The following is a 24,937-nucleotide window of genomic DNA, read 5'->3' on the forward strand; positions in this document are numbered from 1 at the left end:
ATGCAAACAAAGCTAGATTCAGCAGGCCTGGATCTAGTCTATGCTACAGCAAACAAGGTGTACCAATTTCAGTAAGAAGCAGTTCAAATATGCAGGCACTATAAGCCATTAACCAGAAATTCCCAGCTCAGAAGGACAGAGTCCAGCCTCTCCTCCCACAAGAGTGCAGAACACAAACCCTCTTAATGTAAAATAACTGGCCTCAAGCCCAAGTGTTTAAACCAGAATTAATACACTTTTAGAATAAGACACTGAGCCCTAAATCAGCAGTTCCCAACTTAGAAGGATGTAAGCTACCTGTTCTGCCACTACAGTGCAGACCACTAACCTTCTTAATGTAAAACTGGTCTGAAGCCCAGGTGCTTAAACTAAAAGGCTTAGAATGAGTTACACCAAACAGTAATAAATACAACTGAGTACTTTTAAGATGATGCAAAAGCAAAATAAAGTAGGAAAAAACACAAATACAGTAAAAGCAGATATTTTTTTTTTTTTTTTTTTTGTGGAAAGAGAGAAAGGAGTAGCAGAAACTAAGCTGATTGGCCTTCTCAAATGCTTTCCCTGTACTGGGTAGAATGAGGTAATGACACTGCAACTGCAAAGCCACCAACTATAAATACACTATACCAACAGGGAGGGAGGGTGAGAAACAAACTGCAGAAATGTTACTCACAGCTGAAAAGCAGCAGTGAGCCTTTAAATGAAAGTTTTAAACAGCTAAAGGAGTCACTAGAAAAAAGAGTTTAACTACAACAAGTTATCATAAACAAACAACCCAACAGATGCTTAATAAGAGTGGAAAATTTCCAGTTAATACCTCACACACAGTGAAACTAGCTAGAAAAAATACACAGTACACAAAGTGCTATAAACAACAATGAAATAAAGAACAAAATAAACAAAAAACAGGATACTTAATGTTATATATTATAGCTCCGAGTTTGCCGAGTGTCCTTCCTTCGATTAGCTTATTTGCTCAAAGAGCAAATAAATGATTACTATTACAATGCATATGTTTGCATGATTAATGGAGAAGCGAAACATCTTACTTTATATATTCATTTATGTATTTAACACATAATTCAAACACAGCTTGAATAGTAAACAGTTATCCACACCTCAATGGAACTCCAGACGACAGGAAACAGTAGATGGGCTTAACACAGTTTTAATGCAGTAAGAAAGCACAACACATTAACGATACTCCTTGAAAATACGTTTTCATCCTCAACTTCATCAGATACAACTAACAAACTAAATTACATGCATTAAATACTTTACAGAGTAAAAAAAAAAATTATTGTGGCATTAAACAACGCTTGGTGAACGGAAGAGCTAGAATTCACTGGCCTTTTTCTTTTTCTTTGTTGTGTGGATTTTGGAACTGTTCTCAGTGGTTTTATAGTTTACCTACAATCCTCTTCACTTCCACTAAACACGTTATAGGCTTTACCTACAATCCTCATCACTTCCACCAACATAAATAACTTCATTTACAACAACAAGTCTACACTTTAAAAGTTCTTTTTAATACATTTCATAATGTAAAATAACCATGTAACTGCTTGCATCAATAAACGTTAAAATAACATTTCTCCTTAAGGGTAAAAAAATCTTAAAAAAACTTGATATATAAGTTTATATAAAATTTATAAAAAGTTATTCATGTGCCCTCTATTGGATCTAACACTCATAACTGCTTCACATTTAAAATAACTATGGAATCTCACTATGCAGGGACTCAACACAATCAAATGCCACATTTGTATACATTTTTGTAAATGTTATAATCTTGCTGCTCTCAGCTTTAAAACTGGGGCGAGATAAACCATCGTTTAGTCCAGGGAACCTACTGGCTCCTAAAAAATCTGCCAGTAAGTTCCCTGTATTTAATTCAGGTCTCCTACATACCACCCCTCATATCCCTTGGGATCTCCTCAAGCACAAAAAAAACTAAACTTTCCTTTTCCACATTCTATACTGTGCCTATATAGTGCATTATTAATATTTCTGTTACGTATGGCATTCAAATGTTCATATACTCTCCTTTTCAGCTTCCTCTTGGTTTTTCCTACATAGAATGCCTTGCACTCACATAAGGCAAGATATACAACCCCGCTGATCTCACAATTACTATAGCTCCTTGCAATGAGGGTTCTATTTCTGCAATCCAGGTGGACTAGTTCAGTATTCATAAAGAAAGGGCATTGCACACATCTCCCACATTTGAATGTCCCTTTCTTTTTTCGGGTTCCACTCCCCCTTAAAGTTATAGTATCCTTTCAAAACATTTTTGATACTTGTTCCCTTCCTATAGACACATTTAAAAAGGGTTTTAAAGTCTAGTTTACGATCACTGATAGTACTGAACCTAGTCCATTCCCTTTCGCTGGTTCTACATACAACATTGGCATCCCCACTAATATCAGTGATGAATGCTGAACCAAACTTCCCCTCATTCTTATTTTCTTTCAAACTTAAATGATCACCCACAGGGCTAAATTTTGGGAATTCCCAAGATTGGGGCATATTTACCTGTCCTCTCACTAGCCACCTCCTCTTTCACTTGGCTGATTAAAGTTTCTGGGTATCCACGTTCACAAAACATTCCATGTAACACATCACATTCCTTTCTAAATTCTTCATCATTCGAAGTCATTCTACTAATTCTTACAAATTGCCCTTTTATAATACCTTTCTTCTGATGGAAAGGATGGGCACTTGCATAATGTAGAATAGAATTAGAGTATGTCTTCTTCCTGTACACCCTTGAATTAAATTTATTACCTTCCTTGTAAACAGTGACGTCTAAGTATGCAATTTCTTTATGGCCAATATTGTACATAAACCTTAAAAATTCAGTAGATTCGGAAATGTACTGATAAAATTCCATGAATGTTTGAAATGTTCCTTTCCAAAAGATACAAATATCATCTAAAAACCATTTGTAAAATACCCAGCAATCCTTGTATATACTATTCAAAACAAACTTCTTCTCCCACACCATTAGTATCAGGTTGGCATACATCGGGGCACACCTTGCCCCCATTGCCACTCTACTGGTCTGTTGAAAAAAATTCTCCCGGAAAGAAAATGTAATAATATAATATAATTATATTGCATACAAATATGTATCTTGTCAGGGTTTAAATGTGTATCTTCTCTTAGGTATTCCTCAAACCATTCAATGCCAATAGCATGAGGTATTGAGCCAAATAAATCCACAATGTCTATAGTGATGAAAATTAAATCCTCACTAAAAATGTCTTGCTTAATACTCCTTATAAAATCCCATGAGTCCTTTAACAACATCTCATTTGTCATTACCAAATGTTTTAGTTTTACATCCATTAATGTGTTGTGCTTTCTTATTACATTAAAACTGTGTTAAGCCCATCTACTGTTTCCTGTCTTCTGGGTTTCACTGAGGTGTGGATAACTGTTTTCTAAGTTACAATTACACCTTTTTCTTCTTCATTGTGGTTACAGCTTGAATAGTGCCACCAGTAAAACAATCCAGTTCCTTTCTTTGTTATCAAGCAGCTCACATATATATTACTAAATACAAATTTGGCTAATCCATATTCATTTGTATGTCTAAATAAGGCATCCTTGTGTTTTTTTTAAATGATAGCACTCAAATGATCACTAATTCTTTGTCTGAACACTCTCTTAGTTTGACCAACATAAAAATCACAACACTGGCATTATGCAGGACAAATGATATTCAAAAAGTCAGAAAATCAAGTGCCTAACACCAAAACATTTAGTCACACACACTGACACTAGATAAACTACCAGTATGCAATATAGGAATAAAAGTTACACTGACCCCCAATAGGTAGACCCCTTTAGATCAGACTTGGGCACTTTTGTTAGACCATACATTTTATAAGAATTAATGTCCCTTCAAAACTCCATTCCATTTTACAAGTCTGATCCAAAATTGATATGAAAGCTATGTACTTACAATAATGACAGATCCTTGTTGTTTTCTTCCATTCATCTTAACACATTGGTATATCGGATCTGAATGGATTAGAGTGTGGCTCCAAGGCTCAAGCTCTTCCACTGTTCCACTTTTGGAGGGTTTTTGGGAGGATGTGAGAATCTTTATAACTCTGGAAGACAGCCTGGAATGTTTGGCTAGCATTGGAAATGGAGAAACCAAGCGGTTAGATTCAGTAGGGGATCTAGGACCCAGGGTGGGTATGCCAAATGAAGCCAAAGAATGGGGAACCAAACCTGTCAGAGCCAAAAGGGGGCAATGAGAATCATTTCTGCCTTGCACGAAGCTGCTTTCTGAAGAAATCTGACTACAAGTGGAGTGGGAGTGTAAACATCCAGAAGTCCTAGGGGCTAATCATAGATTACAACATTTCTCTGGGACCTGTCCCTCCTGAGGGATGAGGGTAAAGAAGCTGCTGCACTTGTTATTGGTCAGGGGTTGCAAACAGATCACATCCGAGCTGGCCTCAGCAGCTGAAGATCTTGAATGCCACTAACAACTGAAAGATTACTCGTGTGGCAGAAGAACTGACCTGCTCAGTTTTGTTTGATAAGATATTGGACTTGCCCACAATGTGTGCTGGTAAAAAGAAAGTGCTGGGAGGGTAACTGCTCACTGCCACACCCTCATGGCCTCTGGACATAATGTGTAAGACCAGATTCCACTTTGTTTGTTGATGTACCACATCACAGATATACTGTCCATCTGTGCAGTTATCCCACCCATGGGGAGGCAATCCTGAAAGGCCTGCAATGACAGGAGGACTTCCCACATCTTCAGGACCCTGAAGCAAAGTTTGGCCTCATTCTGGGACCAGGTACCTTGGACCATCCTCCCTTCAAAATGTCCTCCTACCTCACAGAAAAGGGTCTGTGGTTACCATGACCTTTGGGGGGATTACAAATGGGTGTCCCAAAGGGGTCAGCAAGAAATTCAGCCACTATAAAATATGTTAACTGCAGATTCAGGTGTGCCTGATGGGATGATGTATTGGGTGACTCATCATAGATGACCGAATACAGTCCACTGGAGTAATCTCGTGTAGATCCTGGAATGAGGACCTAGAGTGATAGCAGCTGCCATGGATCCTAACAGCCTGACAATCAGAAAGACAAGTGGGTTAAGACTTGAAGAAGATCTAGAGACAACAGACTGGACATAGGAAACCTTGCTATTTGCATGGTGGTGTCCAGGTGACGACCTTTAATTCTGAGGTTTGAACTGGCTTCCAGTTTGTATTTTTCAAAATTTACTGTCATCTTTATGGAACAGCACAAATGGAGTAAAATGTCTCTTACATGAACTAATGAATCCCTTTTCAGGGCTGTGCTTAGTTAGTTGTCTAAGCACAAGCCACCTGAAACCCTTGCAACCAGGGTTAGGCTGCTACTATTGCCAGTGCTCTGAACTGGAAATGACTGGCTTCTGGAAGCATGGGAACCTCCTGGATTGCATAGACTGCCTGGCAATCACAATGTGATAGTAGGCAGTCTGTAGGTCCTCCAAGCACATCCAGTTGTCCTTCCTCAAAACAGGTAATATTGACTGTGCCATGACCATCCAGAAAGATATTTTTTAACAAACTGATTCAAGTGACTTAAGTCCAAGACTGGTCTTTGGTCCCCATTCTTTTAGCACTAAAAAGCACCTTGTGTAGATCTGGATCTCTTGTTATTTGGTGAAACGACCTAGAATTACTCTTTTTCTCTATAAGTTTTAATATTTCCTGTGCTGCTGCCCTTCTTTGCCAGTTGAATATCTGAAAAGGTCTTTTTCACTGATTTTAGGAGCTATGTGAAGGGAATCACTCTCAATATTCAAGAATCAGGGGTGATGGCATTCCAGGCTTGGGGTGAGCATTTAAGCACCCCCAGCTGCTCTTAGGGTTTGCCAGTGACACGACCTCTAAAGCTCTGGTTCAGTCATCTGTCTTTGCCTCTAGGGTAGCATGCATTGAGTTACCTTCTCTGCCTTTCTGGTTCAGGGCAGTGGGGGGAGGGGGGTGCTGTCACCAGAACCATCCTCGGCAGAACTTTGGGAAGGAACCAAAAATATTTTCCATCCTTCTGGTTAAGTGACTGTGTGCTGGGAAGAAAAGGAATCCAGTGACAGACAAGGTTTTGCCTTCCTGCTCACTCCTGGTCATGGTATCCTTGACCTTGGGTCCAAATAAGGTTGACCCATCTAATGGAACATTCAAATACCAAGTCTTAAAGCTCTCCAAAAAATCACACAAGCACATTCAGGCAAATCAGAGAATAGTAAGGACAGTGCCTGCCGCTCTGGCTGTGCCATCCCATTGCACTGGACAACAGCCGCACTGACACACTGGTGATAGACTGCATGATCACAAGCTGAGACCCCAGTGCCCTACAGTATTCTATCACCATGGGACTTGTCAGGGATTTTGACAGTTCCTTCATCAAATCCCTCTGCAGTCTAGTCTGATCAACTGGGCCTTGGAGTTCAGGGCTCAAAAAAAAAATGTCACTGAAGCATTGACATGTTTCCTAAGCCTGTCCACAGCTATGGACTTTGTTAGGAGGGTGGACAGTGGCACTCTCATTCAAAAGGTTCTTCTTAGTGGTTGGAGCCATGACAATGGCATCCGCTGCAGGCCCCTTACTCCAATGTGCTCTATTCTCTGGAGATATTAGTATCTTGTCAGGCTTGCAAGGGATTGGTTCTACCACATCCAGTTCCTTCTAAGCCCACTGGGATACCAGGTACACTAAGCCATCCACTGGGGAACAATCAAGGTCCTTTATGGACATGGATCAAAAGCCTTGAGAAATACAGACTCCTCCAGGAAAGTGGCATCAGTGATTAGCATCCCTTTTGTCTGAGTAATTGCAGGAGATCTCTTAACAAGATATTTTCCAGGGTAGATCTGGGCGACCCTTCCTCTTCACTGAGGTTGGTATCTTTGGTTAAGGACCTCTGTGGGAAATCTAAATGTTTACTTGCATTTGTGCTTCCTATATTCCTCCATGGGGGGAGATATCAGGGGAGAGTCAAAATCAGCAGGGGAAGTGCAATGGTATGTCAAACCACATGTTTTTGATAAGCCCACAGTTTGGGGTGGCTCAAGGCTAGTTGGTGCAAGCCATCCCAAACATGGATGACCAAACATGGATGATGTGGCACTGAAGTTCCAGAAACTATAAGGGTCCACACTGGATCTGGCAGTATCTGGATGTTCTCAAATGCTTTGAATGCCGAGGCTGAGGTGGTTTGCAAAGAGGACCTCCTCAAATCCAAAGACCCAGAAAGATGCCCTCCTCGGGACACCACCTCACTTGGATCAAATGTGGAGGCTGGAGCTAAGCTGTCAACAGCCAAGGTTCAGAAATGTAGGGAAGGCTCCAAAAACTTCAGAGTTGAGCCCGGTTATGGAGCCCCAACATTTACTTCTTAGCCTAGCTCAGAAGTGGTCAGAGTAGAGTAGGTCAGTGAAACTGCTGCAATCGAAGACATTCAGGTTGTCTGCTCATTCCTCCCTTCATTTCCATATGTTCCAAAGTGTAGCTCCATGTCAAACCACATCTTTATGATAAGCCCACCTGCTGTGTCTGGGAAGAAAGCTTTACTATATACTAGCTGTGTTATTTCTTCTATTATTAGTGGGTTGTGGTATTCTGCAGTGCCTTTCCAACTTCCTTTATATTCTTTAAGTACTACATAGTTAGCATGTTAGTCGTGTCAATGTTTCTGTTTAATGCTGAGTTGTTTATGTATTTGTTGAGTCCAGCTCATATAGCTGCAAAACTGCTTGTAACATATTCTTGTCCAATTCAGTTTCTTACTGCGACATAAAAATCTCTTAGAGCAATCTTAAAGTTCTCTAGTGTAATCGTTTACAACTCTGTTCTGTATTTCTTTATCAGTTTGCAAATGTTTACATGCCAGCATATTTATTTTCTTGTATTTCTCTCTCTGTTTTGCTTTTCTAATGGTTGTAATTCTTCAGAAGTTACTTCATTACGTCTTTTAGTAACACTGTTGTCTTTGTGTCTTTGCTGCCGCTTTTTTGTACTTTATTGTTGTCTTTGTGTTACTCTATCATATCTGACTTTTTTTTTTTTTTTTTTTTTTAGTAATATTGTCTTTATTTCCGTATGAATTCTTATGGTGTTGTATTTCATTATTTCCTTTTGGTGGATTTGAACTATATTCTTACTGCTTGCAGGATGATTTTCTACTCTGGTATTTTTTAAATATTTCCTCTATTTTAGTGTTGCTGATTAGGTCAAAGTTTAAATTGTTGTTGTTTTCTTTTTTTCTTTTTTACTTCAGACTGCGGTTAACACAAATAGGCTAAAAGCCCTATCCCTCTACTCTGTTTCATACAGACTCCTCAGAGATGACCTCTGTCTGGCATACAAAGCGATCTCAGACCCCGCCTTGATGGGACTGCTGCATATCCACAAGTCAAGCTCCACTCGAGTAACCCGCACACTTGGCCTCTATCTGGTCTGTGGCATTATTAAAAGGACTTCTTGGTGGGACAGATTTGTGTCCCAGAGACTCCCTCTCCTTGTCAAGCAGAGTAACTCTTTACCTCTTTTTAAGTGCAACCTGGATAACTGGATGGGAAATAGAAAATACATCCCTGGGATTCCACCCGTGTCCCTGATGAACAGGAGGCATTGGGTGCTGATTTGTCTATACATAGGCTAAACTCTTGGCTAGGCTTATAAGGGCCTCAAGGCCAATAGCCTAGTAAATTCCTGTGATGATATTATACTACATACTGTTTAATGTATTTGTTAACTAGTAAGGCTTGTAATATTCTGTGTGCGTTGCATGAGGATATACTGCTTGATGCTGATGTTATTATTTACTTATTTTTACTTCTGTATGAAGTAGGTGGTAATGGTCAATAGTTTTGTGCTTTTCTGTATCTAATTTTTTAAAATATTTTTGAGGTTGTGGTTAATTTGGGTCCTGGATTGTGCTTTTTGAAGGTCTTCTGTTTTATTTTTATGGCTTTAGAGTGTGAATGCTGATTGTTTTGTCCCAACAGCAGGCACATTTTTTCAATATTAATGTAATCTTTAGTTTCGTACTACTGCATCGAGGGGAACTTCTGACCATTTACTTGTTTTATTTGGTACAATTTCTTATTTGGCTTTATGTCTTATAATTTTGGAGTAATATTGTCTTCATTTCTGTATGAATTTTTATGGTGTTGTATTTCCTTATTTCCTATTCTGAGTTCATTTGCATTATAGAAATATAATAATCTTCAGTGATTTACAAAAAAAAGTAATATTTTACTTGGTACAGGGCAAAAAATTAAGGATATTTTGCAGAAGTCTGGACAGCTGAGATGTATGGTTATTAGCAATACTACCATCTGTATTGCCAGAAACTACAGGTTTCAGTTATGAAGACGTTTGCAGAATGTCCTTGATTTTCTTCATAGTGTTACCCTGTGCTGCATAGTATGTTTTTTTCTTTGCAAATGATTGCTTAGGTTTGGCCAAACTGTGTGTGTGTATCAGGGTCAGAGGAGAGGTAAAATTTTCAACTGTCCATGAAGCAATGTGTCTAACTTTTCTAATATTCTTTTCCTGTTTAGCATAAAAAGGTTTCATTTGAACAGAGTCAGTTGAAGTTGCCCTGTTTCAAGTACAATACTTTACACTATACAATGACTGGCCATTAATATTCAAAAACGAGCACATTGATTGGTCAGCCCAACCAGCGTGCCTGTTGTAAAATCCCAGAATATGCCAACGGAAAAAGGTCTGGTCACCTTGACTTTTTTCTATTAGTATATCTCATGATTATTTTACTTTTGTATTTTTTTTTTCAATGAAATTGGAAAAGGGAAGACCTCTAACGATCAGGGGAGACGAGCAGAGAAAAATAAAAGGATAATCAGGTACGTTCTGCAAAACTAAAGAAATGTACCTGATTATTCTTTTATTTTGTTTGTCCTGGCTCTCCCAAACGTTAAAAGTCTCCCATTTTTTTTTTAAATTAAAAAAATAAATAAATAAAAAAAAAGAGATTTTCTTTTCTCCATTGCTTCCTTTGCACTGATGTACTGCGTAAGTGTGGGAGCATAAGTCCCATACGCATGCGCAGTACGTCAGACAAAGCCCCAGGATACAGGAAAAACTCGGAAGGGCACCACAAAGGCATTATTCAAAGACATTATTTAAGAAAAATAAGTATTTTTTTCTTAAATAATGTCATTGTATAATAGCAATAACCAACTCCGTGGTGTGGTATATTGAAGATTTACCCATGGTTGACTTTATTTAATCACTCAGGATTCACCCTCATGATTAAACCACACCAACAGTGGGTAAATCTTCAATATACCTCACCAATGTCATCGGATATTGCTTAATTAAGGCAGGTCCCAGAAGGGAGAGGCACACTTTTTATGATATGTAACATCTCTATTTTCCTTCAGTTTTGCACTGTTCCTTATAAAATATTTTATTGGTAGGCAGGGTTGGTGTGTGTGTGTGAGGTGAGAAGGGAGACACATTTGTCAACTGTACGTGACTTTGGAAGATATTCCCACATTTACCTTGTGTGTTGTTTTTTTCAGTGATAATTTTTTTCCATTGTTCTACTGGTACAACATATCCCTATAGATAAGCAGGTCACTCAAAAACACTCCAGTGGCTGGATTTGTTTTTATTCGGATATGCTAGATTTTATAACAGGCCATGCTGATGGGGCTGTCCAATCAGCGTCCACATTTCTGAATATTAATGATTGTTTATTGTATAATAGGAAACATTCTTACTGTATGTAACTGTAATGTATTAGTATTAATCCCACATTTTGTGTTATAAGTGAAGAACATCTTATTGTGCTATCTTACTACACCCACTCACATACCCACACTAGCATATATTTGCATGCATGTACATCTGGCATAGTGTTACTCATGTATTACTATAACAGATATTGTACGAATATATTGACTTTACTTACATCATTACTAATTCTTAGGCGACGTACTTCTGTCATTAATTTGCTGCAGATATCAGGGACTGTGGCATGGGCAGTGACCTGTAAGAATAAACTACTGTTACTCCCAAAGCTTCATTCAATAGACATGTTTTTACTAATGTAACAGTGTAGGAAACTGTGACAAACTGTCGAAAAGTTGACAGATGGCATTCTAGATGTCAAACACAGCTTTAGTAATTAATGTACTGTTTCACCAGACCTTTTACACATTTAGGCAGTCAAAATCACAGTATATATAGCATTCTTAACCTAGACTAACACAAAAGGTGAAGCCACGTTCTTTTAATAACCAAATTCTTCCAGTATATCACCAGGCTATCTTGGAAGGTGAAGGTCTTACTTCTACTGCAAAGTAGAACACTACTGATTTTCAAAAGGGATCAATTAAAATACATAACCTATCTTCAACAGTAAATAAATATATGACCAGCCACAAAACGTATAATAGTAAATACATAAAAATACTTTACTTAAGAAAGAATGAATTAAGCAATTCCCCCAGGGAAGCACAAAATAATTATTTTGAAAATAAATATTTCAAAAAAGTAAACTTATCTATAGCTAAACCTTATCTCTTACTGAAAGAATTACTGCCCCAAATTAATCTGGCTGAATTTTTTGGAACATTATCAAAGGCAGAGGCAAAAATGTAAAGAAATATATTTGCATTTGCCCTTCACAAGATCCAGACAGCTGTAGTCTTTATAGCTTGTATTTGTTTACAGAAGCCACAAATGCAGTTATCAGTTTCGTGTTTTTATAGTAATGAGTTTGATTTTCTTGGTCTTGGCAACCTGTATGCATACACAACATCTAACTGCTTTTTATTTTTTTTCAACTTTCTGATCTAGGAATAGCCACAAATCTTGCAGTCATAGGGCAGAACAAACTATGGCACCTTTCATGTGACATATGCATTTCACATCTCATGTATAACTGCTGCAGTTCCTAGCATACAAAGGTACATTTTCATATATATGTCTTTTCATTTCGTAACAAAAGGTCACAAGTTGTACCACCTTTTCATGTTGAAAAACACACACTGCAGATATACATTCCACAGAAATGTCAGAAGTCCTTACATATTTTCATGCCACTGAAAATCACACACTATAGGTTAAAACACATATTTTAGTTTACCTCCTGCAAGTTTTCCAAGACTTAAGTCTAGCTCACATATCTGACTTGGAGGACTGATGGGTGGGTTCTTTGGCATTACAGAGGAAATTATTCTATTCTCTAGACAACACAAAAGCAAAAAAAGGATACCCCAAAGTGATAAGAAACCTTTGGGACAATAGAGGTTGATGTTAAATTATACTTCTGCTTGAATCAAGACAGTATACTACTGATGGATTAACAGTTTACCGGGTAGTTAAAGTACAGGGTGTTAAACTAATTCCCCAAAGCATGCATATCATGTTCAAATTCTTATCATCCAGCGGCTTATACTGAGATACCATGATGTGTTCTCTAAGGCCTAATTGCTGCAAATGTTATTTTGCATACTTGACTAAGTCTGGGGGACTGTCCCAAATATAGGTGAGTCGACATACAGAAAACATACCTTTGACAGTTCAGAAGATTGGCATGTACAGAAAGTACCTCTACCTGAGTTGAGAGAAGGTGCCTTGCTCTGTAGAGATGACATACTTTTTAAACAACCTACTAAACATTTTTTAAATGATGCTCAAATTTAAGATGATCACCTATGATTATACTAAACATTTAGCAGACAGAACCAGCTCAAGATGATAGTTATCCCTAGATGTAATAGCAAAGGTGGGTGTATTAATATGTTGTTAGTGGATAGAGCTGAATAACATAACTATGGATGTGTCTACACTGATGTTAAGACCAGGTTCTGTGAACAGGTTCTGAATACAAAAAAAGCCAAATGTCTCTCAGTCAGACAAAGGGCAAACTTCCAGTTTGGTTCACAACCTTTCAAGTTAATGCAAGATCAAACCTTCCCTCCACTAGAAGTAAAACTAGTAAGAGATTCCCATTCATACAACCTTAGAAAACTGAACATTCAGCATCCACTTTACAGGCCCCTCAAATTAAATTCCAATGTACAGACCACTGCTTCTCTGGACTAAGAGTACACTTGAGAATTCATACCCACCCATATTAGAGATATGTCGAAATACCATACCTTGAATTCTGATTTCCTCTGAAAACGCACCTCCAGAAAAAAGCCAAATGCTAGTGTCATATCTCAAACCAAACAACCTAATTCCACCATAATCTCACCTGCTTTCACCAGTCACTTAAGTCTCACTACAACTAACCGATTTACAATTTGTTATAAATACATCTTAGCCATTAACTGTATTAATATGAAATATGAATTATGGTATAAAGTTTTGTATATATGTGTCTGTGAATAGTACTTATCATTTTTTCACTTATTACTTAGGTTAGATATTTAGCTTATATAGACATATGCATTAAGTAACATTTCATGTTTAGTTACCACAATATTTATCAGTATAGTATTTATATATTTATATATTCATTTAAGTTATACATTCATTATATTTTGTACAGTAATTATGCATATTATTATGCATGTTATTTATTATGTATTAGGTTTTATGCGTATTGAGTGGTTGCGATGTCCATTTGGATACGCAAGTTTTTACTTTCACTTCTATTATTGTGATAAGTGCTTTGTGTGTATACAATTCCGTTAAGCTTGAAACAGTTACAATTGATGAAGTTTTACTTGCATTTGCTTTTACAAGCATCTATTATATATTTTTCTTTTATGATACTGTGGTTTTAAATTAATCATTGTTTTATCAGGAAATGACGAAATGCATGTATTTAAAGTTAACGGAACTGACTTTTGATGACACGTCTGAAGAAGCGGATTACGATTAAACTTTTGTCTTTTTTGCCATTACCAACGTGATTGTTTTATTTGGACTTTTTTGCATTTGGATTACCTAATAAGACTTTTGAATTATATCATCATACCTTCATCTGTGGGCATCGTTTTTTCATACATATATATATATATATATATATATATATATATGTATGGGTCTACTTTGTTTCATTGAATCACTGAATTTTATTTCACCCCGACCACTTCGCTGAAAACTCAAAGTACTGAAAACTCATTTCACTAAATCTCATTTCACTGAACTGCAGTTACTATATATGGCACTGTGTAGAGTATTGTAAGGCACGTAAAAGGCATAGCCCTTTGCCCCATTGTAGTGTGATCCTGGAGTTCTTGAACTTCTCCCTTGCTTCATCATCATTTCTTTCTATTTTGAATTGCAACCTTCTGCTTGTGTTATGTGTATAAGCCTTAACTGTGTAGCTCTAAAATATCCCTTTTAATCAGGTAATCCTAAACCACCTTGTTCTACTGGAAGGACCAACTTATCCCACTTAATTCTTGTCCTCTTTCCCTCCTAGAAAAATTCCTTCAATTATTTATCTAAAGCTTATTCTCAGGTTGAAAAAAGTATGTCTTATCTGTATACAAGACTAAAGGGACTAAAACATTTTCACTACTTGTATCTTATTATTCATGTCCATAAATAACAGTTTCCAGTTTCACAGTTTGTGTATTAACGTTTGTTTAGTCTCTTCCCACATATCCTTAGCAGTCATAACAGAAGCCGTTTTAATCCATTCTCCTAAATACTTCATCTTATGTCCCCATAAATATGGGTATTGCTGAACCAATTAGTGCATGGGTACATAATTTATGGCTATAGCTTTTGTTTTTATCTTCCTGAATTGTATAGCCCAAAAAGAACTGAAACTGTCTCAAAATGTTCTACAACACTGAGATGTCCTTTTCTGGATTTATCAGATATAAAATAACATAGTCTGCAAATAAAGCAAACTATTCTTGATTACCATACCACGTTTCTACATTAATAACTATGGATGTGTCTACACTGATGTTAAGACCAGGTTCTGTGAACAGGTTCTGAATACAAAAAAAGCCAAATGTCTCTCAGTCAGACAAAGGGCAAACTTCCAGTTTGGTTCACAACCTTTCAAGTTAATGCAAGATCAAACCTTCCCTCCGCTAGAAGTAAAACTAGTAAGAGATTCCCATTCATACAACCTTAGAAATCTGAACATTCAGCATCCACTTTACAGGCCCCTCAAATTAAACTCCAATGTACAGACCACTGCTTCTCTGGACTAAGAGTACACTTGAGAATTCATACCCACCCATATTAGAGATATGTCGAAATACCATACCTTGAATTCTGATTTCCTCTGAAAATGCACCTCCAGAAAAAAGCCAAATGCTAGTGTCATATCTCAAACCAAACAACCTAATTCCACCATAATCTCACCTGCTTTCACCAGTCACTTAAGTCTCACTACAACTAACCGATTTACAATTTGTTATAAATACATCTTAGCCATTAACTGTATTAATATGAAATATGAATTATGGTATAAAGTTTTGTATATATGTGTCTGCGTATAGTATTTATTACATTTTTCATTTATTATTTAGGTTAGATATTTAGTTTATATAGACACATGTATTAAGTAACATTTCATGTTTAGTTATTATAATATTTATCAGTATAGTATTTATACACATATATTCATCTATTTAAGCTACACATTCATCATATTTTATACAGAAATTATGCATATTACTATGAATGTTATTTGTTATGCATTAGGTTTTATATGTCCATTTGGATAAGTTTTACTTTCATTTTTATTATTGTGATGAGTGTTTTGTGTGCATATAATTCTGCAAACTTGAAATAGCTGTAATTGATGAAGTTTTATTCGCTTCTGCTTTTACAAACATCCATCATATATTGTACATATTTTCCTTTTATGATACTGTCGTTTTAATTTGATCATTGTTTTATCAGGAAATGACGAAATGCATGTATTTAAAGCTAACGGAACTGACTTTTTATGACACGTCTGAAGAAGCGGATTACCGCGAAAGCGCTTACGTTGATTAAACTTTTGTCTTTTTTGCTATTACCAACGTGATTGTTTATTTGGACTTTTCTGCATTGGATTACCCAATTGGACTTTTGAATTATATCATCATACCTTCATCTGTGGGCATCGTTTTTTCATATATATATATATATATATATATATATATATATATATATATATATATATGGGTCTACTTTGTTTCATTGAATCACTGAATTTTATTTCACCCCGACCACTTCGCTGAAAACTCAAAGTACTGAAAACTCATTTCACTAAATCTCATTTCACTGAACTGCAGTTACTATATATGGCACTGTGTAGAGTATTGTAAGGCACGTAAAAGGCATAGCCCTTTGCCCCATTGTAGTGTGATCCTGGAGTTCTTGAACTTCCCCCTTGCTTCATCATCATTTCTTTCCATTTTGAATTACAACCTTCTGCTTGTGTTATGTGTATGAGCCTTAACTGTGTAGCTCTAAAATATCCCTTTTAATCAGGTAATCCTAAACCACCTTGTTCTACTGGAAGGACCAACTTATCCCACTTAATTCTTGTCCTCTTTCCCTCCTAGAAAAATTCCTTCAATTATTTATCTAAAGCTTATTCTCAGGTTGAAAAAAGTATGTCTTATCTGTATACAAGACTAAAGGGACTAAAACATTTTCACTACTTGTATCTTATTATTCATGTCCATAAATAACAGTTTCCAGTTTCACAGTTTGTGTATTAACGTTTGTTTAGTCTCTTCCCACATATCCTTAGCGGTCATAACAGAAGCCGTTTTAATCCATTCTCCTAAATACTTCATCTTATCATGTCCCCATAAATATGGGTATTGCTGAACCAATTAGTGCATGGGTACATAATTTATGGCTATAGCTTTTGTTTTTATCTTCCTGAATTGTATAGCCCAAAAAGAACTGAAACTGTCTCAAAATGTTCTACAACACTGAGATGTCCTTTTCTGGATTTATCAGATATAAAATAACATAGTCTGCAAATAAAGCAAACTATTCTTGATTACCATACCACGTATATCCTTGTATTTCTGAGTCATTTATTTTCTTTGCCAATGGCTCTAAATATAAAGCAAATAATGGTAAAATAGGACACCCCTGCCTGGTTCCTCTGCTCAAACACAGCTTATCAGAGAGGAACCTTGCCACTTTAATTCAAGCCTCCAATCCTTCATATATATACTTCTAATTAACCTTATTATTGTATCAGAGAATGCAAATTATTCAAAAGCCCTACTCATAAAATCCCAGCTTACTCTGTCAAATGCTTTCTCTGCATCAAGACCTACCAACAACACAGGAATTTTCTTACACTCTACTTCCCTCTGGATCATCATTCTTCTGTAAATTTTGTCAAATGTTTGCATCCCCTCCACAATACCACACTGATCCATATCTATCAAATTTGGCAACATATTTACCATTCTTTTAGCTAGTATAGGCATAAATACTTTATACTCATGGTTTAAAATTGAAATGGATCTTTATGAAACTGGGTCTGAAGGATCTTTGCCATTTTTAGACAACAAAGCCACCAGAGCTTTCATCCAAGATGTTGGTGCTTCCCCTTCTCTCAAAATACTGTTAAACAAAATATTCAGATTTTTATCACTTTCTTCTCTCCTAATTCCCAAACTTCCATGGAAATAAAATCTGCTCCTGCAGACTTTCTCAAAGACTGATTATCTCATCACCTCCCATCTTAACTGTAAGTTGTTGAGCCTCACCTACCTCTAACCTTGGCATAATTAAGTCTTCCATAAATATTTCCATTTGTACTCTTTCTTGATTTCTATATTTCTCTCGTTTATACAAATGTTCATAACATTTCCGGAATATCTCTAGAACCTCTACAGGATCTCTGGTTATTTTTCTAGTGATAAGTTCCCTAAGGTTAGCAACAACCCTTTCAATATTCTGTTGCCTAAGTCGTTGTACTAAAAGTTTTTGTGCTCTGGAGTTCTCATCAAGGAATAGTTGCTTAATTGCAATCTTTCTAAACTCATGCATATTATCCAAATAGTCTTACTTTCTCTTTAGCACTCTGCATTTGCTCCTTCTCTTGTTCTTTGAAATACGCCCTTTTCTGCAACACATTAACCTTTGTCAGCCCCTCTAAGTAATTTACATTACTTCTTAACCATATCTCTTTCTTTAATTCATCCAGTTTTAAACTGCATGTTCATTTTATCACAGTCACTAGCTACAACTTCTGAAAATATTTCTATCCTCCCTAATAATTCAAATAATGTGGGAAAATGCCAGTGTCTGATTTTTGCTTCATTACTCTGCATTTTTATCTTAGTTTTTAGTGGTCATGATAAGAAATAGTTTCTGGATGTGTGCCGAAGCTTTCAATTAAATGCACATGTTCCTGTGAAATATAATTTCTATCCAGTCTAGCCCAATTATTGTACCTTGGAGAATGTAAATTGTATGTATGTCAGTATGTAAATTCTGTCAGAGTTCCCAATACTGAATTCACATTTTCCATATCAAATATTTTAATAAATTTCTACAGATATCCACCCTCTGATATACTGTCCCATCTAGGTCCCCCTGATGCAACCTCACAATTGCAAATCAAATTCCAGTCCCCACCTATAAACAATATTCCCTGCTGAAATCTGATTATTTTCTCAAAATTTTCTTAAACCCTATAATAGCAATTTTGGGTAGAATTTAAATGCATGTCATTGTAATCCTCTTCCCTTACCAATACTACTACAAATCTAACATTTTTGTCTTTTTTTCCCTCATCTATCACTATTGGAGTCTCTAGGGCAATTAATATAATTACTTCCCTTTTCCCAGCCCTGACATTTTGCTGAATATTCATTCTGAAATCCTCTCTTTGTCAAATTCAAATGCTCATTTCTTGCTATTTGCACGCTGCATTTCTTAACATAGTTCAATACTCTTTCCTTTTTATCTACACCTCTAAGACCATTCACATTCCAGGATAATATGGACACAGCCATCATGATAAAAAGCTACTGTTCCCACATATTATACGTCACAGTTTTTTGAATGTGTATTTCCAGCTTTTGTGCTATATGCATATACCAATGTTTGGCAGGCTGATCTTTTTTACAGTTGTTTCTTCTCATCTCCATTAGAACCTATGTTACATTCTTAAAGACTTTTTGTTTTAATGAAAACCCTCAGACAAAAAACTAAATACAAAACACCCCATCCCCTATTAACCTGGACCAAACACACAGAACTATGTACATCTTCAAAACATGAAGTTTAACCTTCCAGAAGGGAACAGCGGCCTCAAATTGATGGTGGAACCTACAGGCATTATCTAACCTAAAATTAAGGTCACTCATGGTAAAAGCACATGCTACAGTCTGTGCTCCCACTTACACTGATTGCTGTCTGTTCTTTTCTTACTTCTCTTCCCCTCCCAGGTATGAAAAACAGCTTGTATACTTTCAAAAACATTAACATTTAGCCCTAAGAAAAAGTGCTACAGCGATCTTTAAATAAAACTAAACTGTATATTGTTTCATTAGCTGCATTAAAGTATTAGTGCAGCTAGGGAGGCTGTTACCTCTTATTCTCTTCCAATAATTTCAGACATTTGTTTTAATGAACTGCTTGGCACAGTACCTACTCAGAATTTTCATGATGAACTGCTTGTACCTGCAGATTGCTCATCTCTATGAAAATGTATTCAGCAATGAGTATTTGTAAATTGTATTCAGAAAAGCATGCATAGCTGCCTTCAGCTGCAGACAAATCAAACAAGGTAATATCTCTGCAGTCAAACAAGGTAATATCTCTGCAGTTGTAAGAAGTTTAGCATTTTCATGGCTTTCATCATTCTGCGTATTTTTAAAGCCTACATGCTTACAAAAACACCTGTTTACAGCTTAAGCCAAAGGTAGTAATCTAGACATTCACACTTCTAAAATAAAATTAGAAAATATCCTAATTCTACTTCTAAAATAATCAGTGCACTTTTACACCCCACTGAGTACATTTGATTCAATTTTTTCTCTAAATTAGTAGAATCCATCTCTTGAACCAAAGCTGAAGCTTGAACTGCTTTTTGCTGAACAGCTGCAGAACCCTTCCCAGACAGTGTCTTCTCTTCACCTTTTCTGGTTGGTTTTCTTTCAGGTTTTCCAAATTTCTTCTTCTTTGCTGGCATCCAGGCAGTGCATTTACAAGCCAGTAACTGAATTGGCTTTTCCCTCTACTTGGGACAATACTTTTGGGAACACTTGGTGAAATACAATAGAAATTGGATCAGGAACACTTGCGTAACAACGGTTATTACGTCTGGTCTTATGGACTTACAGGCGAATCTCGTTTGGGGCCTGTATACCAAATATTTATTTTTGATGCAGTTTAACATTTCTGGTGACTTTATTTACATCATATATATTCACTGTTGAAGACATTTGGCTATAGGTATGGTTTCAACAGAGCAAATTGTCTCTACTGGCGGTTTTGGAAATTTGGTTATCTGAACTGACAAAGAACATTCTAAGGACTATTGATCGGCCATGTTTGTGTTACTCTGACTTGTGGGACAATCAGGGTTGGAATTGTATATAAAGGGATATATTCTCATATTTATGAATATTTTGCTTTTTATAAAGACAATATTGGTCTAATTCATCATACAATATATTGCATGTTTGTGATATCTAAACAATCAGCCATTTTTTGATTGAATTTTCTAATTTTAATAGGGCGTTTGCACATTAAGGTTCGCTGTGTGTGCAACTTTTGCACAACCATTCAACTAAACAGATTACTGCTTATATATGAATGTAAACACTGGCACAGAGATAGGATATTTACATGGATTATTCTATGTTATGTGTTTGGCTTTTTATGCATCAGTAATTCACAATACTCAAGATCCACATATTATCTTCTCTCCCATATGGTCTTGTCCAACATATTAACATCGGAAAAGACGCTAGTGGCCATTGCATTTATTATAGTGAGTTCAGTCTATATTTTGATACTGTACTGGCATATTATTTTTCTTTCGGATATATTTGGGGTTTAGTATTTCACATATATGAATAAAAGCTTCAACTATTTTGATCTTGTTTTTGGATTGTTTCTCTTATATACAGGAGTATGTGGAGGCTCAAATATATATAATATATATATATATATATATATATATATATATACACACCTTTTTGCTAAGTGAGCTATTAGTTATCACCACTTAGTTTTTTGTAGTGGGTACAACAGACTAATATTGTTTAAACAGAGGAACGTAGTGATGTGTATTCTTGGCCTTTGGGCTTAATACTGGGTATTGTGACCAGCCTAGATGACTGTGATTGTGGATATATTCAGCAAAGGCTATTATTGCTCATCCCCATACTTTCATTTTTTGAAAGGATAACTGATGTATAAATGGAAGACTATTATCTTTTTAAAAAAAACAGGGACAAACGTAGCTTTGTGATTGTAGCTTACTGGATCTACTTGGATTGTCATGCTTATAAACTTCGGCTATTATTGTTCCTCTTGAATCACTTATATATTGATCTAACCTACTACTTACTATAGTGGTTATACTATATTATATTACAGATTACATTTTGAACCTTCTTGGTTTTCATATTTGAGCTCACTCACACTCCAATTTTTGGATATTATTTTAACACATTCTTTAGTGGAAATTGTATATAGTTACATAATCTTTACATAAGGAGGCAATAGTATCACAGATATGGAACTGACCAAGATTTTACAGGGATTATCAGCAGATAGAGATGATTTGGGGGGGGGGGGTTAATTAGGCCCTACCAATAATACCAATATTGGGTTGGCTTTACAAGATCCGGATAATATGTGTATATCCCAATTCCAAAAATTAACCAAGTGCATGAGGGGATTACGTACTAATGTCAGGCATCTCAGGCTCTTCAAGGCTTATTAAGCCAAAGGGATCGCACCTAGGAGTCTCAGAGTAAGAATTCAACCTTTAGTAGCCAACATAGATACAGAGTTAAATGAACAATGGGCATTGGCCCAACAAAAACCTCAATGGGATTTGTTGAGGTGTTGGTTGCATACTATGAACACTCTATAGATATGGGCATCACTGAGGTAGCTAATATTTGTGAGGACACCAAGAGGTTTGAGGGTCAACCATCTTATATGACTTCTCTGAACAAATTGAGTCAGGAACTACTTCAACAGCTCAAGGAGAGAAAAATACACAAATTCCATAGGGATATGGGAGACTATGACAGGCGGAACCACTTCCGCACTAATAAACATGTCAAATTTGACAATGTAAACCAGAAAACATTGAAAAGTAAAAGACCAAGGTCCATTCTCAAGAAACCCAAATCATCTTATAATGGGACATCCGGGGAAGACTCCTCCTCAGTCACGGATGTAGATGTACACTATACCACAGATTCCCCATTATCTAAATGCAGGAATTCCCAAAACCCTTTAGGGGCAGGACAAGGAGGGTAGGGAGAAAACATACCACAAGTAGACAATATAGAGACCCTTCTCACAATGATGACACAGAAATAATGGAAACCAGCAATGTGTTAACTATTTCATCACAATCTTTGTCACCCTTAAACTCCTGACTAACTCTGAGTACAAGCTAACCTAGCATAAATGCACATATTGTAAATAACATAATTGTACGTATTATAAATAACCCATCTCTCCTTTTTTTCTTTTTTTTTCTCTCTTTTCCTTCTAAGCTTTTATTCTCACTCTCAGTTAAGTTACCACTGCCATCCTAAATATTTAGGTACTATGTAACCAAATAATTTATTCCTGTTCTCTAGCATTGAATGAAATTGTAGTTGTGTCTTCTTTACTATGATTGTATATGTAACTAAACTATGTAATGCAGAGCTTTTCTCCCTGGGCCTCCACTGAAAATGGGCTCCCTGAGCCCAGTGGACCTCCCAGGTCATCAAACTGGAAATAACTAAATAAATAAATAAGTACATATTCATTTGTTAAATAAAGGGTTAAACTTTGTACCTGGATTCTTTGTGTCAGAGGACTATTTTGCACGGGATGTCACATCCTTTTGTCAGTTGTTAAATCTGAAATTCCATTTTGATTCATCCACTAATTTTGTGGAGGAGGAGGATGTATTCAAGTATCATAAATCTAATTATAGGGTCTATATCAGAACATCGAAGAGTTAAGCCAGGCACTGGGAGGCAGTGAAGAGTTACCGAATAGCTGGGTAACTACAGCAGAGCTAGTAAGGGAGACTGCTAGAAAGGTGCTTGGTGTGACATCTGGACAGAGGAAGGAGGACAAGGAGAACTGGTAGTGGAATTTTTAACCAGATTGTTTAATGAAATTTTGGAAAGTCAGAGGATGCCTGAGGAGTGCAGAAAAAGTGTTTTGGTACCTATCTTTAATAATAAGTGTGATGTGCAGAGCTGCAGTAACTACAGAGCGATAAAATTGATCAGTCACAGATTGAAGTTATGGGAAAGAGTAGTGGAAGCTAGGTTAAGAAGGGACGTGATGATTAGTGTATGGATTCATGCCTGGAAAGAGCACTACAGATGCAATATCTGCTCTGAGAGTGTTGTTGGAGAAATACAGAGAAGGTCAGAAGGAGTTGCATTGTGTCTTTGTGGACTTAGAGAAAGCATATGACAGGGTGCCTAGAGAGGAGTTGTGGTATTGTATGAGGAAGTCGAGAGTGGCAGAGAAGTATGTAACAGTGGTACAGGATATGTACAAGGGTAGTGTGACATTGGTGAGGACTGCGGTGGGAGTGACATATACGTTTAAGGTGGAGGTGGGATTACATCAAAGATCAGCTCTGACTCCTTTCTTATTTGCAGTGGTGATGGACAGGTTGGCAGATGAGATCAGACAGGAGGCCCCGTGGACTATGATGTTTACAGATGACATTGTGATATGTAGTGAGAGTAGGGACCAGGTTGAGGAGACCCTGGAGAGGTGGAGATATTCTTTAGAGAGGAGAGGAATGAAGGTCGGCAGGGCTAAAACAGAATATATGAGTGTAAATGTGAGGGAGGATAGAGGAATGGTGAGAATGCAGGGAGTAGAGTTGTGGATGAGTTTAAGTACTTGGGATCAATAGTTCATAGTAATGGTGAGTGTGGAAGAGAGGTAAAGAAGAGAGTACAGGCAGGGTGGAATGGGTGGAGAAGAGTGTCAGGAGTGATTTGTGACAGACAAGTACCAGTAAGAGTGAAAGGGAAGGTCTACAAGAGGGTAGTGAGACCAGCTATGTTATATGGGTTGAAAACGGTGTCATTGACGAAATGGCAGGAGTCAGAGCTGGATGTGGCAGAGTTAAAGATGTTAGGATTTGCACTGGGTGTGACTAGTATGGGCAGGATTAGGAATCAGTATATTAGAGGGTCAAGCTCTGGTTGGACAGTTTGGAGACAAAGCAAGAGAGGCGAGATTGCGTTGGTTTGGACATGTGCTGAGGAGGGATGCTGGGTATATTGGGAAAAGGATGCTAAGGATGGAGCTGCCAGGTAAGAGGAAAAGAGGAAGGCCTAAGATAAGGTTTATGGATGTGGTGAGAGAGGACATGCAGGCGGTTGGTGTGAAACAGTATGATTCAGAGGACAGGAAGAAATGGAAACAGATGATCCACTGTGGTGACCCCTAACGGGAACAGATGAAAGGAGATGATGATGATCAGAACATCAAAGTATTAAAACTTTGAATATTCTGATATCAAACACTATTCAGCGAATGCTAAGAATAGCAAAGCTGCAGAACAGCAAATTCTTTCCTCGGGAAGGAATTCGGTTGGCCGTTTCTGTGGATTCGCTATTCTTGGCGCTGTGGTGGAAAGTTACAGGTTGGGTTCAGGTAAGTGTGCGATTGTATGTTAGGGTTAGGGGCGGGTTAAGTGAGTTAGGGAGCGGTTTAGGCGTGTGTGCAATAGTGACAGACTTTAGGGTTAGGGGCGGTTTAA

General features: G+C 37.0%; 1 protein-coding gene across 3 annotated transcripts in view; it reads right to left on the bottom strand.

The window, feature by feature from the left end:
* LOC122815837 (death-associated protein kinase 1-like) overlaps nucleotides 1–24,937 on the bottom strand; it is a 913,045-nt gene that overhangs the window by 138,495 nt on the left and 749,613 nt on the right. For all 3 annotated transcript variants that reach the window (XM_044088647.1, XM_044088646.1, XM_044088648.1), the window contains one exon: nucleotides 10,973–11,050. In XM_044088647.1, the coding sequence (XP_043944582.1) occupies nucleotides 10,973–11,050 (78 nt within the window). The remainder of the gene's footprint in view (nucleotides 1–10,972; nucleotides 11,051–24,937) is intronic.

This window comes from Protopterus annectens, chromosome 11.part0 (genome assembly GCF_019279795.1).
Source record: "Protopterus annectens isolate FY-2018-M chromosome 11.part0, PAN1.0, whole genome shotgun sequence".
Taxonomy (NCBI): Eukaryota; Metazoa; Chordata; order Ceratodontiformes; family Protopteridae; genus Protopterus; species Protopterus annectens.